We start from the raw sequence: 20,229 nt of genomic DNA, 5'->3' as shown, positions 1-20,229 counted from the left end.
CCAGCTATAACTTTCTGATGACCTTCCGAGGACTGTAAAAAAGTTGAAATCCCCTCTTGAAGAGATGTCTTCTAAAGCACTTGTGAAATCAAGGAAGAAGAGCAGGTAAGTGACCCTAGCAAAGAATAAAGCAGACAGAAAGCTAAGGATGTACAAAATGCAGATGGGGGCCAAAAGGGCCACAAGTAGAGAGAGGTTGTCAACTATTTTTTAAATTGCAAAGTCAGCACTACCAGCCATCCTCTGCATTGCAGAAGTGCCCTGCTGATTAATTAATATTGACTTCAGACAGCACCCATCTGGATACTCCTGCTGCACCTGCTTTCGCTCTATTTACATTCAGATTAAGCGAGCAGGGGGAGACTGAGGTATAGGCCGGCATCAAGTCCGCTTCATCTCACTTTATATTTTTCCTTTACATACACCAAGCAAGCCGATAGTAGATGAGATGCTAGAAATGTATCTGTGTGACAAAAAAAGTAAAGCTTGTGATTCTATAATTTTTGCTTTTTACATGCAACATAAAATAAGATGGATTTTGTTACTTAATAATTCCCCCTGTGTTTCATATTCAGTCACTACCAAAGACAGAATGTATGATAATAAGAAGGAGAGCACTGAGCAAACTGCTCTGGATCTGTGAGAATTCACACTCAGGGCTACATTATCCTCGGTGCTATCAATTTTAATTTGGGCTAAGGGGCTGTAGCTCACCTGAAGGTTGAGTTGACTGATGCTCTGCCTGACCTCCTCCGTCTCCAGGAACAGAGCAGGATTATTTTGTGTGGTGTCTTGGGAAACGAGGAGAAGAAAAATAGGAGGAGTTTTAGCTCCCAGGAGGATTGATCAATTTTAATATAAAGCAAAATTATGTTGCATGACCCCAGATAGACGTTATACATGCATGTGTAACTATGTATGTTTAAATTTCTCTATAAATGAAACGTCATCCAAATTTCACTTAAATCCCCAAAATAGAAACATTTTTTTTATGATGGACAAAAATAAGGGATCCTTCGCTTTGAGTGTCTGGTGTGACCCTCTGACTCCCAGGAGTCATTGCAATTCAATGCTTTTGGTAACTTTTGATGAGGAATCTACCTGGAGGAAATTTAAGCTTTTCTTTCATCCACAAAACATAGTTTTAAACAGCTTTGTAGTGCAGACAGACAGCCCCGTTCTCTTTCCTTGCAGTCCTGCATGCACACCGTTGTTGTTCACTGTTCTCTTGATGGTGGGTTCATAAACATGAACATCATTATTAGAAGGGACTTCAGCTACTTAGATGTTACCCATGGTTTCTTTGTGAGCATCCTCTATCTGTACACCAGACAAAGATCTCGACTCGACTGACCAGTGGCTCCTCGTTGTTCCCATGTTGAGATTGAAACACCGGGGAGGACAGAGCTCTAAATCTCTTTTTTAAAAATACTACAGGGGAGCCGAGTCATGATTGTCATCCTACTGACTGAAAGAACCTCACTCTAATTTCACGTGCAAATTTCCAACTATTCTTAGAGGTTCACACACTTTCCCGTCAACAGGTATCTAACGCTTCCTTATTCTTCCTAAAAAAAAAAAAAGAGAGACCAAGTGATTTATTTTTTATTAAATTTAGTCCTTCTTTTCTTCTTTTATGACTTGCAAGAAAAAAGGATGATATTTTAGGCTATAGTTTTACACAAATACAGAAAATTCACAAACTGTACATGCATTAATTTATCTGTCTGAGGTGGGTGGGATGTGTCAGTTGTAACAGCAGATTTGTGAGGTGTATAGAGAGTTTAATGTGCTGTTCTGTTGGAGTGCATAATGCAACACATATTTGGAAAAAAAATTTATATTATGCAATCTAATACAGTTGCACATTGCACTGTGTTACATAGTGTTTAACTTTATCCTGGTTTTGCAGTCTTTGTAGAAAGTGCTTTGGCTTTCTATATAACCTTGGTCTAGTATCATAGTGTCCACAAGCAAGCAGATGATGATAGGCAGACAGGAATAACTGTCTGCAATCAAAACAGAAACTGGAGATCGCCAGAGAGGAGCTAAAGAGATGCAAGTTGCAAGACTATGCTACCAAAGCACTCCCCTTAATAAGCAAATTAGCTGAATCTCTACTGAACTGAAACTGATAGTAATCCTAGGAGGAAAGCAACCATGTGTGGAGATTGAGGTCAGATGGCCAGAGCCCTGCTTTGACCTCAGTTGTCCTTTAACATGTTCTCTGACTCTGTGGACACCTGGCTGTCATTTCATTCTGCTGCGCTCTCATATTCCCCCTAAAGCAGGCAGACCTGCCTCGTGGTATCCACTATTTGAACTCCTGAGTTTACCTCCAGCCATCTGGCACCCAGGTGACCCTAGCAGCTCGTGGGTGGTTTGACTTACCTTGGGTGCTGCTGCTCTCTGAGCTGGCATTAGGCCCGCTGTGCTCCACGTTGAAATGGAACGTACTCCTGTTGTCTTCGATGCCATCTACAACCCTGGCGAGAGGGGTGAAGAGGAGGGAGACCGGAGTTAATGTAACAGTAGAGCTTTTTCAATTATCACTGGAGCCAAGAGACGACCGAGCGATGTGCCATGAGAGCTGCTGCTGGCAGACGCCCATGTGGGTTTGAACATGAAGACAGCAGCACAAGTCTGGAGGGGCGGACACCTGAGCTCTGTGAACCAGCACTTACCCATACCTAGAACTTACTGGGTGACTTAGGGATGCATTATGAATACAGATAGCTGGATCGGGAGTATAAGGTGTGATGGTTATGAAATGCAGTAACATCTGTTGAAATATAAATATATTAATAATTAAAAAATACAATACAAATTAAAATAAAAAAATACAAATACACTCCATCTGCAGCTTTCTGCTCAGTCCATTACTGAAAAGCCTCATTCAGATGCTCTTGGAGATACTATGACTGTATTAAAATCAAGGTGACTATATAAACATTCAAGAAATAAGAGTAAAATTGTTTTGAAGTAGAAAGAAAAAAATTATGCTCCTTATGTATCATCAAAACACACATAGAACAGCCGTAAAGTACTTTAGTTAGTATTATAGTTCCTGAGTACATATTATTATTAAACTGCATTGAATTGTATGACATTAATTTAGCCTTTGCCTTATTACTTATGTTCTGGCTGAGGCCTGAAACTAAATTACCTGGGACTAAGATCCGGTGGCCCAAAACAAGTGACAGTTGGAATAAGCAGCTTTGTAGGCTTTTGCTCAGCTCCTGACTCTCCCTCAGCTGCGGTTGATGCCGTGCTCGGGGCTGAGACAGGAGTCGTGTGCTCTTTTTTCGAAGGTGGCTGAGGGGAGCTCTGTCCGAGGAAGCCACGGCTAAGGTTCGGCGAACGGCAGCGTCGCAGGGCGTTGAACTGCCGTAACTCGTCCCCCAGGAGGTTCCCCAGGGAGGTGCGACGAACGGGGCTGGTGAAGTTGGGCAGCAGGAGGTTGCGGCGGGAGCGCGTGGCTGGAGACAGGTGGAAGGAGTCGTCAGGGTCATCAGTCTTGGTTTCCACAATAGAAGGAAGCCTGGATTGCTGCACAAAAAGAAAGTACAGTATGGAGAGTTAGCAACTAAACTGTACACTCTCAAAATAGTAAGATAAAAACAGTAAAGTGGTGGTAGTTAGCTCTGCTTGTTAGCAAGATCAGTAAGAAGACCTATTTGCTTTTGGATGGTGTATTTGGATTCGCATTATAATTTTAACTGAAATGGGACTTTGTCTTGATTTAGTTAAATGGTTAACTCTTTGAGTCACATCTGGATCTGGATCCATGAACTTTTTCGAAGGCTTAACTATTGAAAGATTATAGGAGCTTATTTTTGCAACTGGAAAAAAAAAATCTGCTACTTGCGAGTCAAAATTTCAGTTTATTTTCAAGTCAAGTCAATAATTTGACCTTAGGGGTAGGTTTAGGGTAAGGGTCAGGGTCTGGGCTACAGATGGTGTTAGAAAATAACTAAAAATCGATAAATATCTTGAAATTTCACACAGATTTTGAGATAATAATTAAAAATGTTAACTTGCGAATGGGGAAGAAAAAAAAAAATTTCAGACCCATAAGAATTTTTTTTCTCAGTGAGAGGAAAAAAAGCTTCTACTGTATGTAATATAGATAAAAATGTGCATATCTTGGAAAATTCATCTTAATTTACAGCAAGAATAAATTCAGATCCAGACTTAAGATTCAGCTCTTATATTTATCTATTTATATATTTATGCATAACAAACACCAAAGAAGACTTTTTTGTTTTATCTTTTATAATGAAAAAATTAAAAAGAACTAAAACATATCTTAAAAACTGTTCTGTTCAAACTATCTGTCAAGTTTAAAACATCTAATATGGTTTAAAGCTGCCGATGAGGACAATTATGTATTTACAGCTGACAGTATGTCCATCATTAATTTACTAATGTTAGAAATGTGCTGTGCTTCTGCCAACAGAACTGCATTACGCAGTTTAAAACAGACAAAGTGAGCACTGTAAATAGTGTTTTAATGATACAGCAATAAAGCAGACTGATAAGTTCAGTACACAGTAAGCAAAGTAGCTCATAAGAGTTCCCATTAAAGGAGCTATTGACCCAGTTAGTGTGCCAGCTTGAGAGACTGAGCTGCTTTCATGTAGGGGAAGTCCTTACACAAGTCCCCCCAAAGTACTCACTAGCATTGCAGTAAGTTCCAGAAAAAAATGGTGGATGAAATCTCAAAAATACACAGCACATGTAATGACAACAGCTGTTCCAAGGCACTGCCAGCTGTAGATTAAAATTCAATACCAGCAGTATGTTAAGGAAATCTGAAAATGTGAAACCTGATTAGAAGGATACTGAATTTGCACTGAACTCACGTGTGGAAGCCTCGGTGACTTTGAAAATCTTCGGAGGCCCTGCGTTGACAAAAAAGAAAGACACAAGAAAGAAAGAAAGAAAAAAGAAAGAAAGAAAGGTATAATACCTTAATTTATTCATTCAGCCTCTTGTGTATCAAACCCTGAACATTTTAGATTAACTGTTGCAGTGAAATCCCAAAAAATGAATACATTTCACTGGTTACTTTTCTGTAGCAAAAGTGTCTAAATTTAAATTTGTTAGTCTCTCTTTCATCCACTGGTACCACTAATTAAATGAACTTGGCCAGCGATGCAGCCATTGCCACATGAGCTGAATTACACGCTCAATCTTCTTTCTACGCTCGATTGCACCGGAATTCCAGGGAAAGTTTGTCTTTCCCTGGTGTGTGTGTGTGTATGTATGTGTGTATATGTGTGTGTCTATGGCTAGACATTTTTAGTAACTTAGCAATCACCAGCTGGGTGGCAAATAAAGCTGTGGTAGCGTGAGTCCTTCCCTTGTGTGTGAAAAATGTGCTTCTGACAACATGGCTAATGTGACAGCACAAGCCACAGCCTGCCATTCTAGCAACATCATGCCAGCGATGCACTTTGACGAGGGAAACCAGCGAGGACGTGAATTACATTTAATCTTTCGTTAAAGCACAATGCTGAGGTTAAAAAAAGAAAAAAAAGTGGTGCTATGTGGGAGGCAAGGGAAAACGTGCATGAATCTGTTGAAAACAGGGGCAAACACTCCTCATAAGGAAACTAACCCTGGAGCAAAATGGGATGATTAACCAGCCAGTGAGAAACATTGGTTTCAACTTACATTAAATGTCAAGTCAATTAAAGGAGCACTAATGCAACAAGTGTCCCACATAGCAAAGTAGGTTTGCAGGGACAGGGGATTCTGGGAATTTCAGTCACAAGTATGCTATCTTGCACAAAAAGGGATGGAAGCAGCAAATTATGCCTGACTGACTTATAAAATTACACACCGTATCTGTTTGTCAAGTAAGTAGAGAGGGTTTTGCATAGTAGAGAGCTTTTCTTTTTACTTCTAGAGTCTAGAAAATCTCAAACTGAATCTACTAGGTCCAACAAGTTGAAACAGAGTTATCCCAAATAGAGCTGTCTATGAGCTCTCACAGTGGAAGATTGCACTTCCAGAGACATTAATGTGGTCTTTGGGCAGATCATCTGAGATAGTAGTCGTCTCTGCACGCTGCACTCTCCAGGTTAGAATCGTCATGCTAAAAACTCAAAGTTCAGGTGGCAAATAAAGCTGTGGTAGCTATATATAACTAATATAATTTTTGTATACTGTCATCACTGCTTAGCAGCGGGTACCTTTGTTAACTTTGTTAAACTGTTTTTGTCAATTTGAGGCTCCAAAGGGAGCCACATCCCCATAACTCAGACCGACCGGCTTGTTCTTCACACACCATGACTACAGACTACTTAACCCTCCCTGTGGCGACACAGTCATTATAGCCCAACAAATTTTGACACTCTGCTGGATCCCCGGTGGTGGAGTGACCTTCCCACTCTGCCCAGGACAGCGCAGTCATCCCTGATCTTTCAAAGCTCACCTCCCTTAAGAAATAAGCAACACTCCTGGGTCTTAGACCCCAATTACAACAAATCATTCAATCTGACCTTAAACCCGACGACTCTGACACATCATTACTTTTACTGTTAATGTTTTGAAAGTAAGTCTGCCATTGGGTGTTGAGTTGGTAGAGTGCACAGCATTTGCTATGAAGTGAAGCAAGATCCAGGCTGGACAAATAACTGATGAGCTTTAAGTAACTAAAGTAACTACGCAGTGTAATCCTCCATAAAGCCAGTGAGAGCTGCAGGTTCACCGCAAGTGCTTTGGAGTAATTTATGTAATAGCAAACTTGTAATAATACCAGTATAGAGTGTTCTTTACATAATTGGCTGATGATTACAATTTCAGTGTATCTGACTTGCAGTTGATGTTTTTAGTTTCTCCAGCTGAGACACTCAGCTTGCTTTGCTGAGTAAAAAAATGTTACATTTTCTCCCCAAACTGCTAAAAATAATTTCAACAAAAGCTGAAATTAAATTATAGAATTGACAGAAAAAGAAAAGTCTTTTTCCATCTGGCATTCGGCTTTTTCTCCATTTACAGAAAAGAAAGTAGTCCCTTGTGGATACCTTATATTGTAATAAGGATTCCTACAATCTGTTTCTTTGGCACTGTTTCACTGCGACTGACTGATTACTGTGCTGTCAGTATATAATACTCAAGTTAGTCTCAGGAGTTAAAGGACTTCCCTTCCTAGAGGAATTCCCATCTTAAAAAGACCCACTGTGAGGATGCCGATGAGCCCAGTACAACTGTGAGTGTGTGGTCTGGAAATGAGGTAGCAAAATAATTCCTTCATCCTTGCAGGGGGGTAGCTGTCCCCTGGCTTTGTGTTTGAGCAAAAACCCTGAACAGATGGCGTGAGAGAAGTGCTAGTACTCACGATCAGCCATGCTTCAGAGAAGCCTGTCTAATTTAGAAAACATAACTTATGTTTAAACACATACACAGTTTCTGCATAACTAAACATTCATTCTTAGGTCACAGGTACTTCTGCTATATATATATATACCAATATATACAATGGTTACTTAAAGGTGGCATTTTGCTCTTTGATGTCGCCTCATGGAACAAGTCTACCAAACACAATCAGTCTGCTTTGAAGTGCTGATTAATACAATTAAAGTTGTTTTCCCTGAACCTGACTGACAAAAAGACATCCGCTAATTAACACAACCAGCACAGATGCCTATCGCATCCCAAACTAAACAAATCAACCTAAGAAAAAAGAGAAAAAGAAATGATTAAAGCCAACGAGAAAAGCCAGATTCGAAAAAGAGGAATGCTTGAAGCAAAAAACATAATGCTTGAGAGGGGGAGGTTGCGGATGTCCTTGGAGATCTTTGTCAGTTTTGTCAATCACACATGAAGAACTAAATCAGTTTTGTTTGTGGAGTTCAACTAAATATCCAATTACTTTTTTCTCCAAGGTTAAAATTGTTCAATGCTTAGGTTTGGATTGTTAAAACGATTACAGAATAGCAGCTGAAGATATGAACCCATGTGGATTGGCAATAGCAGCATTTGCTACTTGCTAGTACCAACTTGTAGCTGCTTTTATCTTCATTAATGTCTTAATTCTTCATGGCATAGAATGACATCCCAATTTAGGCATGCTGGTTTTTCAGGTTTGAAGGAACTGAATCAACACCAGTATGTTGTGTGTATTTGGTACCTCGTCCTGGCTGCCTTCACGAAGGTTATAGGTGAGGTTGTTGTGGATGTCGGAGGTAAACACGCTGCCATACTCGGGGTACAGTTCCAGCACCTCCTTCAGGCCACGCACACTGATGTACTGGAGATCGCAGTAGGTAAGCGCCTTCACATCAGCATTGGTTTTGATTACCTGGTCTGTTCCAGGCAGGTCGGAGCCAATCAAGTCTCCTTTCCCTAAAATCCAAAAGATGATAAATTCCCTGTTACACTTTAAAGTACAAAAAATATAAAATAAATACAAAAAACATGATGCAAAAAATGCAATCTGACAACAATACAGACCTAATATAGCCAGCACCATGCCATCCTTCAGCACCTCTAGAGAGCCAGAGCAGACGAAGTAGTTGGCATGCAGCGCATCACCCTGACGGATGAGGTACTCTCCCGGGACACAGAATGAGGTTTTTATATGAAGAGAGAGTGAGCGCAGGCAGCCGCGGCTGGCCCCCTTAAAGACCGGCAGCTGGAGGATGTCCTTATTCAGATGCATGGCGATATCGGCCCGCAGCTCATCAGGGAAGTCATGCAGGAGCTGGGGATTTGTGACAGATGTAATGAGGTGTGACACTGATAAGTAATTAGTGAATGGACTGTGTTGCCACCAGTCACCCTCTTTTGAATTTCAATAGGATATCAATTGATGGAGTATAGGGAACCATGTCCTGTGCACAAACAATTACAGCTTCAAAGGGCTGGCAATGAATTTTAGAGCAGAGTTCATTGTTCAATTGCCATCGAAAACAGTGCTGTGAAGTTCCTAGAAGGCAGATAACAGCATGTACAAAGATATTACATGACAGCAACAAGAAAGGGACTCCTACCTCGTTGGCATCTATACCATTGTTGACAGACCATGTGGTCTGGAAGTACTCCAGCATGCGCTGTTTAAGCTGCTGGGACAGACGGTGGACACGAATAAAGTCCTTCAGGTCCTTCATACGTGTGTGGTAGAGAGAGCGGCGCGAGTACATACGCTGGATGATGGCGGTAACATTACCAAAGACCAGCGCATGCATCAGTGCTGTAATAAGGACAGAAACAAAGGTGTAAATATAAAGGTAGGATGTGTAAATATGTAACATATTACAATTTCAAATCCTATTTTGAAGTGTGGGCCCAAAGATATTCTTAAATTCTTAAGTTTTACCTCCTGATTACAAAAAAAGGTTAACAATATTAAATAAAAACCAAAGAAATGAAAGATTTAAGTCTATTGTTCCTTTATAAAATTGTTGTTTTTTAACATATTGAAATACATTAAGTGGATAAAAGCACTGGGTTACCTACACATTACACCTACAGGAGTTTCTTGGTCATGGACACCCATGCAATGAAGCTCCCGATGCACAGTTTCGTGTTGATGTTAATGCCAGACGAAGAGGTTTGCAGAGCATAGGTGACTTTTACACATCTAATATTCCATGATCCCCATTCTTTCACACATTTGTAAAGGCAGACTGCATGACTACATGCTTGATTTTATACACCTGTGGCAATGAGGCTGAAAAAACTGAATTCAAGGATAAAAACATGTGGTTCAATACTTTGTTTTTTTCTCATAAAGTGTATATTATATGGCTCACTGCCCAGTCATGATCTACTTTTGATCCACAAAGAAGCCACAAGTTACACAAGTTCTGATTGGTGCTTTCATCACCGATCAGAAAAGCAGTAAAACAAACACTTATTATCTATCTTCTGATATGCTGCACTAATAATTGCCATTTCAGCTGTTTCTGGGTTATGAAGACAACAGCAAGCTGTGTCTTAAAGGCCAGCCAAGCCATTCAACTCGATTCCTGCTGAATTTGTTGTACTCGCATGCCAAACAGAAGCAGCGTTATGCCAGGACGCCAGAGGGAGAATGTACCCCGGTGTCAGACGTACCGCCGATGAGCATGATGCAGATGGAGAAGATCTTCTCAGCATCGGTGTTGGCACAGACGTTGCCAAAGCCCACACTGGTCAGGCTGCTGAGGGTAAAATAGAGGGCAGCGATGTAGGAGCTGTGCACTGTTGGGCCGCCCACTGTGCTGTTAACGTAGGGCGTCTCCAGACGTTTGCCCAACTCATGGAGCCACCCTTGAAAGAGAAGGTTAGAGAGTAGCGTTGAGAGAGCAACGTCCAGAAGTTTAACCTCTTGTTATTTTTATTTTTATTGCAATGTGAGAGAAATACAGAAATGTATGTTTGTGTCTGCATGTGGGTGTCTTTCTGTGTATTAGAAAGAGATGATCAACAGCGTCAGGAGCCAGGTATGTTGGTTTGGAACAGACTAGAATTAGACCTACTCCTCCAGGGATAAATAGTGCTAAGCCTTAATTAGCAGCTGTGACTTCACCTCCCTTCAGCCAAAATGTACATACAAAAGCATGCATCATTCATTGACACATCAGTGTGCTGCTTGCTACCAACCATTTTTTTGTAAAAGCTTTTGATCTGGTTTCAGGCTGTTCTTATTAGAGCAGCGGAGTACTGTCTCACCACAGAGCAGAGCTAGACACCCAATAAGTAAGCAATTACTATTTATAGCATAGTAGGGACAAAACAAATGCCTACTCAGTTTTTGCAGGAAACAGCCGACTTACACACCTATTAAAACTGAATCAAATCAGAACAGGCTTTGCTTATGTTCTGAGAAAATGGTGAAATGTCTTAATGTCTCGCCCTTGCTAGATGAAACACCAAAAATTCAACAGATCGGACTTCAGCAAGGCCACAACTAGACTCACCTATGTCCCAATTATCATTGGTCTCTAGTTCTTTGCGTCCAATCATGTACCAGATGCAGGCCATCCAGTGAGCCAGCAGGGCAAACACAGACATCAGCAAGGTTAGCACCATGGCGCTGTACTGGGAGTAGCGGTCAAGCTTCTGGAGCAGACGAAGGAGGCGCAGGAGGCGTACTGTCTTAAGCAGGTGGACTAAGGAGGTCTGAGGCAAATATGGGAGGAGAGGTGACAGAGAAAAGGAGAGAAAGGAAAGAGAGAAAGCTAAATATCAAAATATCAACACTCAAACACTTTGTATTGTTTGTGAAATGTAGTACATATGGTTTACTTGTCACACAGGCAGCCAAACTGCAACAACAGGGCAGCAAGTTATCAGTTTGATGGTAATGCTGACAGCCACAGATGGATGCAGAGACAAAAAAGAAGGTTGGACATATGATTGTCCAGTAGTACTCACCACTGTGATATTGAATGCGTACAGCAGGTCAAAGGGCAGGGCAGCCACCAGATCCACAAAGAACCAGGTGGTGGCGTAGTGGATGCAAATAGAGCGTGGTTCATACACCACCTGGCCTGACTGGCTCACATAGGTGGTGCGAAAGTTCATGATGATGTCTGAAAATATGTAATTATAAAAAAAATAAAATAAAACAAATAAGCTGGCCTGAAATATGACAGAAAACACTCAGTTCATAAAGAGCTTCGAGGATTGCCACTAGAAACCTTTCAAGGGGTAAAAAGTCAAGCACCACAGCCTACGTGAACATTGCTGCTGACCATGTCGGTCCCCGTATGACCACAATGTACCCATCTTCTGATACAATAACACACCATGTCCCAAAACTGGAATCATCACAAACTGATTTCTTGAACATGTGCTCAAATGGCCTCCACAGTCCTAAGATCTCAATCCAACAGAGAACCTACCTGGTGGAACAAATCTGCAGTACCTGTGATCCTATCATGTCAATGTTGAGCGAAATCTCTCAGGAATGTCTAAAGTTCCTTGTTTAATCTATGCCACAAAGAATTAAGGCAGGTCTAAATGAAACGGTGGGAAAATTATTAAACATCTGGGATGCTTCATAGTTACTTTACAATTTCAGGGTCTGTATGCAAGAAACATATAACCTTGACGTCACCACGTGGCAAGCATGTAACATGCAAACTATTTGAATTAGCAACACCTCAGTTGTCCTACAAACTATGTATTTTTACTGAGATGAAAGCTCATCGTTGGATGCACATTTTATTTTTCATTGAATATTTAGCATTTATGGGAACACAATAAATAATGAAATAATTTTAAAAAAACACATACAAACACATCAGCATTAAAAAGATGTTTCATTACACCGTGTTCCTGGAGCGAATTGAGCCCCTTTCATGCCCCTTTCAGCTTTAATATGGAATTCATTAATTATTCATTTAACTAGAAATGGGTAGACTCTAAGTAAATGAGCTTTCAGAAACAAGCAATCTCATGCCCGTTTGTGCCAAGTTGATGGCATCAGGAATCTGACATAAACTCCAAACCCATGCTCAGAGGAGCGTGTTGCAAGCCAGCCACCTTAATTTATCCCTTGGGTGCTTTATTGAACTAAGAAGAGTCCCTCAAAGAGACCAAGTACATCCTGAAGGGACTCCTAAACCCAGGTAACCTGAATAAGAGGGGACATTTCTAAGAAAAGGCTGCTTGGATTGTTCTGGTTTCCATGGTGCCATAGATGGCACAAATGGATAGATGTTGGAGTAAAACCTTACATCAGCATGTTGAAAAATGCTTCGAAAACACCGAAATGTGATCATGTTTTATCTTGAGCAGGGATACGGGGACATCTTTGGAATACTGATAAAGTCAAATTTTGACAAACCAGTGTTACGGACCAATATTTGTTGTGTCACATCAATTTTGCATTGGGTAAATGTTGAAAAACAGTGTTAAGAATACCTAAAAGCCTTTAAAACATGTTAGTTATGTTTAATAAAGAATATTTCTTTGTTTTCCTGGAAGAAAAGGAGAGTAAACAATAACAAAACAACAAAAAGGACAAAAAAACCCATCAATACTGACATTAGATATTGACCAAATTGTTACACTGGAATCTCTCTCGAGTTTTATAATTGATATGTTTTTAATCTAATCATCTTTCCCAATTACTTCTTTAAAAACTTACCTATAATAAAAAGCATTTCCACTGCAATGTCACTGACAATAGTGGAGCGTGCAGCTGTGATGGCATCATCGTGTGGCGTGAAGCTGACATTGTAGGGCACGGTGACAGCCACGTAGAAGGTAGCCAGCAGTATGAGCCAGTCCCACAGCGCTTTCGAAACACTGTAGTGGAGCAGGATGAAGCGTGACTTCTGCACCGCTGCCACCTTGTACTCCGGTATAGCAGGCTTGTCCATCATGCTCTGTAAACAAACAGGTGAATAAAGTTTCAAACTTTCAAGCACAACCTTTAATATTCCTTCAAACATGTACGATAAAGGGAAACCACAGCCTCTTGAATTTGAAGCTTTACTTGATAAATAACCAAAACACACAAAGTGCACTTGAGGAGCTGCATAAATGAATAACTCGATAACCAGATGGTCACGAGGTGGAGTATTGTGATGGACACCACGGTGCCAAGATTTAGCAGAAACAGACAATATAAATGTCAACACCCTCTCTTGTGCGCTGACCGCTGATGATTCACTGTGGTAGGCAACTCAAGTGAAACAGATATGGTAATGCTGCTGGTTATCTCTTCTCCTGTACTCAGTGATAAGACCTCTACAATGTCTGGGCAGTAACAACACAGTGAGTGTCTATAATTTCACACGTGGCTCGGCTTCACACTTCCAAATGTCATTCATGCCTCAAATCTCAGGTATCCAAGTGCCGTGGTAGTTATGTTGTCATGAGAAAAGCACGGCATACCACTAGATTGACCGTGCATTGCAGTTATCTTTTCTCACGTTTTGAAAATCCAGTGGTGAAAAGTATTACAGATGAAATGGGAAGCCATTCAAAGCATAATGAGACTGGAACTCTCCAAATGGGGCCATGCACTTGCCACATAATAGCCTTAACCGTGTTTGGGAGACATGAGGAGAAGCTGTTACCTATGACAGCGGTGAGAGGGGAAAGGAAAGGCGAGATAAATGAGCAGTAATCCCATCTAAAAACAGTGTGAGCACTTTGGGAACAGGTGAACCCAAAAACAAGAAGCTGGTTAATTAAGGCTTAACGTGAGATTTCGTGTTTGGGCCCTGATGCTGCCTGGGCACTTCAGAGGAAAATGACAGATTCTATTTGAGTAATTGGAAGACAACAGGCAATGTTTACTTAAAAAAAAAGGAGAAACATCAGAGAGATGACATACTCCAGTGTTTCCAAAGAAAAAAAAGGATGATCCAAGTGTTCCCTCAGAAACCACGTATTAAAAGATTGTACAAAAGATTGTATTATCATACTATCAGTGGGTTTTCTGGTCTCTGTCTAAATCCTTTTCTATCATCAACAGCTGTGTCCACTCTGATGACAGTTCAAGCAATGTCAGCGAAACCCTGACTGTTTCCTTTTTTCTTTTTTTTCGTTTGCCTTACATCACAGAGGTCGCAAAGCCCACCAGACTTTTGGTTCTCGATGCAGGGAGTCGAGCCACATCGCGGTGATTAGGAAAGAAAAGCCTAGCACTTGCAGGCACGCATGGGAGAGCATGTCACACAGCTACAGCTGGTCTTCACACATCATTAACTCAAACTGTAGCCGTTGGGGCTACTGTTCCAACTACATCTCCCAGCGGTCTTTGGGCTTAGGAGATACACATGGCTTAATATGCAACCCCCTTCACCCTCAACCACAAACTACTACATAGCAAACTTAGTGTTGAAATGGCCACAAACATAATTCAAATATCACAACAGGGCATTACACTGTCTAGATTATGAGTCAGAACTTATTGTGCAAATCCTGGACTTTGCAATATTATGTTCAGCTTGGCAAAATCAGCAATCAAGGTGTCGTCTACTTAACTGTGTAACAACAAGAGACTGGAGATAAACATTCACGGTGAGTGAGTGTAGAGAAGAAATAATAAGTAAAAAAAGAAAGAGAGAAAGTAAGATGTGAAAGCTCAGGTCAGCTTTTGTGTTTGCTTCACAACTTCATGAGGCTCTAGACGGCACTATTTTTCCAATTATGTGAAAAGCGGCAACATCTCTCCCCTGGGACGTGGAGCTGCCTGAAATCAAGCCTGATTTGCTTGTCAGTGTGCTTCAGTTTTATTACAGACTACTAATATAACAGATTTGTAAACTTTCTGTTTCAAAATCACAAATCTTTAAGCAGCAAGTTGCCACCTCTGCTTCGGCTTTCTGGCTGTGGTCCCATTTAAAGATCTGGAGTGTGTCTACATGTGTTTGAGCAAAGCTACGGATCCTTGCCTGACAGGTCGATGAGCTACAAATAGAGATCTAGTCAAAATAGATATGGCTGGCTTGATGTGGAGGCAGAGTGCACCATTGTTAGCTAACAGCTACTAAGATACAGACAGTGAAGGAATATTAATAGTCAGAGTAAAGCAGTGGAGGAAGGATATCGATTCTTTACTTAAGGAGAAACATCAATATCACAATAAGTAAGCCCTGCATTCAAAATATGAAAAGTATCAACATGCCTTAAGGATCAACAGTACCATACGCAGAAATACAGGACTGTGCAAAAGTCTCGACCCACTCCTCATTTCTTTAAACTTTGTTTGGTGAAATGTGCAAACACACATGGAATTATTTTTAGTTATTCATACTCAACTCTCTTAGTCAAGCTTTCTTGTAATTTCTTTAAGTAGTCTTCAGGAATAGTTCTCCAGGCTTCTTGAAGGACATTCAAAGCTCTTCTGTGGATGCTGGCGACCTTTTGTTCTGTTCTCTGTCAAGATGCTCTCACACTGCTTCAATAATATTGAGGTCTGAACTCTGGGGAGGCCAATCCATGACTGATTGTGTTCTACTGTGTGTGTTTTTCAATCCAGCTATGCTTTTACTGCATTGGCAGTGTGTTTGGGATGTGGGTTTTTTGCATTCATCATTTCATCAGATCCCCAACACCACTGGCTGAAATGCAGACCCAAACCATGACAGAGTCTCCACTGTGTATTAAAGATGGTTCCTTTACTTTCCTGAAGTCCTTTGAACCCAGAATTTCACATTTGGATCCATTACTCTATAAGAGCTGTTGTTTACTTCTAGTGTAATTTAGCACACCTCAGTCTTTTCTCCTCATTTCTCTTCCTTAAGAATGGCTTTTTTGATTAAGCCTTAGTGAATAGTAGATGGATCAACTGAACTCCTGGCACTTGTCCGGTTTCCTCATGTATTCTGAAAAACGCCAACTCTTTTGGCTAATAGCTAATCTTGATAGAGCAGAAAAACTGTTTTATGCCTGTGCTACATTTGGTCCTTTTCATAGATTTGACTAAACAAATTAAAATGAAAATTTTAAAATGTGTTTTCTAATAAAGTGCCTAAGAATTCAATTTAAAATTGTTTGTTTGCTAAGTTGTTTGTTAGCTGTACTCACAACACTGGTGTATCCCTTGGTTTCGGTGCCTTTTTGATCCTTGAATGAGCTAAAGGTAAATGTTAACATTACTCTGAAAATGGTCCATTACAAGAGCTGGGCTGAAAATTAGTGAAAAAGGAGCCAATATCAAAAAAATATATCTTATTATTATTAGACTTTATTAGTATTATAAATCACATTTTTCTGTTATTTCAGCTGTTGTATCATTCTGGACTATTGCCCTTCAAACTGCTGCTAACCTCACAGAAAATGGAAGTGTTTGAGTTAAGTGTACTTACTCAAAATGTAAGCATTACATAAAAAAAGTTTTAAAAGCACAGTTCAGTATGTAAGCTGCACTAGCAAAGAAGGGCGAGACAATTTAAGTAGAAGAAAATAGGAGTATATGCAGAAAGACAGCAGGATGAAGCCAAAACAAGATGAGGTTAGAGCATGGGTTAGAGTGACAGATGGAGAGGAAGAAGAAGTGCAGAGAACGGTGGTTAAAGCTAAAAAAGAAGGGGGAGTAGGATGGGTGATGGTTTGGGGTAAGACGTGAATAGATAGGCACTGTAATTTCCTCATAAACAGCAGTTTATAAATTTAACAGATACACACTAAGCAATGTCTCAAATGTTTGCTGTAGACATCAGGCTCGTGTAGCATTTGATCCACTTATTCAATATAAATGAACCGATGTAGTTCACACGGCTATGTTATGTTGACTTTTTCAAGTCAAGCAAAACTGGTTTCAGTGTCTTCATTTTTTTTTTACTTTTTTCTTTTATAGTGAATTCACTGCCCTTACAGTTTCTTTTTAATTGGTTTGGTACTATTTTCATAACTAAAGTGTGCATTTTCAAATCTCTCAGTACAAAACTCACATTTGATCACATTTGTAACACCACTAGTCATTCTTTCAAATCTGATGTCATGATTTCATTGTATTTGCACATATTTTCATTCCACTTAATCATTGTTTCAGAACACATGATCATTGTGATATATTTTGAGAACATTTGCTTTAATCACCCAAACAAAACAGTAAGATCTTTTTTCAACTTAGTACTTTTACCAATGATTTCATTCAGGAGCAAATAATACAAGGTAAGCGTTTCAAATTGTCCTTGGTGCTGAATGAGTGTAACTGAACTGTAAAACTTTACACAGCAAATATTACACTTATGTTCAGACATAAAAAAAATTATACATACATATATATATATATATATATATATATATATATATATATATATATATATATATATATATATATATATATATGTGTGTTAGCCAACTAACGGAGTTGCAGAAAGGTGCGACAAAGAAGGTGCATAAGAAATACAGCAAGCTGTCCATACCTGAGGCCTTGGAAACTGCCAAGCAAAGACTCACAGCCTTGGCCAGCCGCTTGAGGAGGTACACCAGAGAGATAGAAGGCAGTTCTCCACAGAACCAGCAAAGGTGTACTCTCAGTGGCAAGGGAACAATAATAATAAAAGAACAGCACCACCAAGGCTGGAGACGGAGCAATACTGGAAGAGCATATGGGAGAAGGACGCAACCCATAACGGCAAGGCTCAGTGGCTAGTGGATCTGAGGGCAGACCATAGCGACCTCCCTGAACAGGGTCCAGTAACCATCACAGTGGCAGATATCCAAGAAAGGGTCTCCAGTATGAAGAGTTGGACAGCACCAGGGCCCGACATGGTTCACGCCTACTGGCTAAAGAAGCTGACTGCACTCCACGAGCGTCTGGCAGCACAAATGAACCAGCTGCTAGTTAACGAGGGACACTCGGAATGGCTAACCGAAGGTCGGACGGTCCTGATCCCCAAGGACCCCAAGAAGGGACCAGTCCCCTCCAACTACCGACCAATAACCTGTCTTAGTACTACATGGAAGCTCCTGTCAGGCATCATATGGGCTAAGATGAACAGGCACATGGGTCAATACATGAGCGGGACACAGAAAGGAATTGGCAAGAATACCAGAGGCGCAAAACACCAGCTACTGGTAGACAGAACAGTCAGCCGAGACTGCAAGACCAGACTAACCAACCTGTGCACTGCCTGGATTGATTACAAGAAGGCCTATGACTCAATGCCCCACAGCTGGATACTGGAATGCCTAGAATTGTACAAGATCAATGGGACCCTAAGAGCCTTCATCAGGAACTCAATGGGGATGTGGCGTACAACACTAGAGGCCAACTCCAAGCCCATAGCACAAGTCACCATCAAGTGCGGGATCTACCAAGGAGATGCTCTGTCCCCACTGCTGTTCTGCATAGGCCTGAACCCCCTCAGTGAGATCATTAACAAGACTGGCTACGGATACCGACTACGGAACGGAGCAGTTGTCAGCCACCTCCTGTACATGGATGACATCAAGCTGTATGCCAAGAGTGAACGAGACATCGATTCACTGATCCACACTACCAGGATATACAGCAATGACATTGGAATGTCGTTCGGGCTGGAGAAGTGTAGTCGGATGGTAACAAAGAGAGGGAAGGTAGTCAGAACTGAGGGGATTGAACTACCAGAAGGCAACATTGCAGACATAGAGGACAGTTACAAGTACCTGGGGATCCCGCAGGCGAATGGGGACCATGAAGAGGCCGCTAGGAAAGCTGCAACCACCAAGTACCTGCAGAGGGTCAGGCAAGTCCTGAGGAGTCAGCTGAACGGTAAGAACAAGATCCGGGCCATCAACACGTACGCCCTGCCCGTGATCAGGTACCCTGCTGGGGTAATAGGCTGGCCAAAGGAGGAGATAGAAGCCACTGACAGAAAGACAAGAAAGCTCCTTACCCTGCATGGAGGGTTTCACCCCAAGTCCAGCACCCTGAGGCTGTACGCTAAGCGGAAGGAAGGGGGCCGGGGACTGGTGAGTGTCAGCACCACAGTCCAGGATGAGACAACAAACATCCAAGAATACATCATGAAGATGGCCCCAACTGACAGCGTGCTCAGTGAATACCTCAGGCAGCAGAAACCCAAGAAAGAGGAGGGAGACGAGGAACCATCATGGAAGGACAGGCCCCTGCACGGTAGGTACCACCGGCAGATAGAGGGGGTGGCTGATATCCAGAAATCCTACCAGTGGCTGGACAAAGCTGGACTGAAAGATAGCACAGAGGCACTAATCATGGCAGCACAAGAACAAGCTCTGAGTACAAGATCCATAGAGGCTGGGGTCTATCACACCAGGCAAGACCCCAGGTGCAGGCTGTGTAAAGATGCCCCAGAGACAATCCAGCACATAACAGCAGGGTGCAAGATGCTAGCAGGCAAGGCATAAATGGAACGCCATAACCAAGTGGCCGGCATAGTGTACAGGAACATCTGTGCCGAGTATAACCTGGAAGTGCCGAGGTCAAAATGGGAAATGTCCCCAAGGGTGGTGGAGAATGACCGAGCTAAGATCCTGTGGGACTTCCAGATACAGACGGACAAAATGGTGGTGGCTAACCAACCGGACATAGTGGTGGTAGACAAACAGAAGAAGACGGCTGTAGTGATCGATGTAGCGGTTCCGAATGACAGCAATATCAGGAAGAAGGAACACGAGAAGCTGGAGAAATACCAAGGGCTCAGAGAAGAGCTCGAGAGGATGTGGAGGGTGAAGGTAACGGTGGTCCCCGTGGTAATCGGAGCACTAGGTGCGGTGACTCCCAAGCTATGCGAGTGGTTCCAGCAGATCCCGGGAATAACATCGGAGATCTCTGTCCAGAAGAGCGCAGTCCTGGGAACAGCT

General features: G+C 41.6%; 1 protein-coding gene across 1 annotated transcript in view; it reads right to left on the bottom strand.

The window, feature by feature from the left end:
- kcnh4b (potassium voltage-gated channel, subfamily H (eag-related), member 4b) overlaps positions 1-20,229 on the bottom strand; it is a 48,642-nt gene that overhangs the window by 4,565 nt on the left and 23,848 nt on the right. Inside the window, exons 5-15 of the mRNA XM_085170876.1 lie at positions 13,091-13,331; positions 11,371-11,528; positions 10,914-11,115; positions 10,069-10,263; positions 9,003-9,202; positions 8,464-8,713; positions 8,141-8,355; positions 4,866-4,904; positions 3,167-3,549; positions 2,392-2,486; positions 715-791 (exon numbers count right to left, since the gene is read on the bottom strand). Coding sequence (XP_085027002.1) covers positions 715-791; positions 2,392-2,486; positions 3,167-3,549; positions 4,866-4,904; positions 8,141-8,355; positions 8,464-8,713; positions 9,003-9,202; positions 10,069-10,263; positions 10,914-11,115; positions 11,371-11,528; positions 13,091-13,331 — 2,055 coding nt within the window. The remainder of the gene's footprint in view (positions 1-714; positions 792-2,391; positions 2,487-3,166; positions 3,550-4,865; positions 4,905-8,140; positions 8,356-8,463; positions 8,714-9,002; positions 9,203-10,068; positions 10,264-10,913; positions 11,116-11,370; positions 11,529-13,090; positions 13,332-20,229) is intronic.

This window comes from Neolamprologus multifasciatus, chromosome 8 (assembly GCF_963576455.1).
Source record: "Neolamprologus multifasciatus chromosome 8, fNeoMul1.2, whole genome shotgun sequence".
NCBI classification, from domain to species: Eukaryota; Metazoa; Chordata; class Actinopteri; order Cichliformes; family Cichlidae; genus Neolamprologus; species Neolamprologus multifasciatus.
This window is presented reverse-complemented; position numbering and strand designations above follow the sequence as displayed.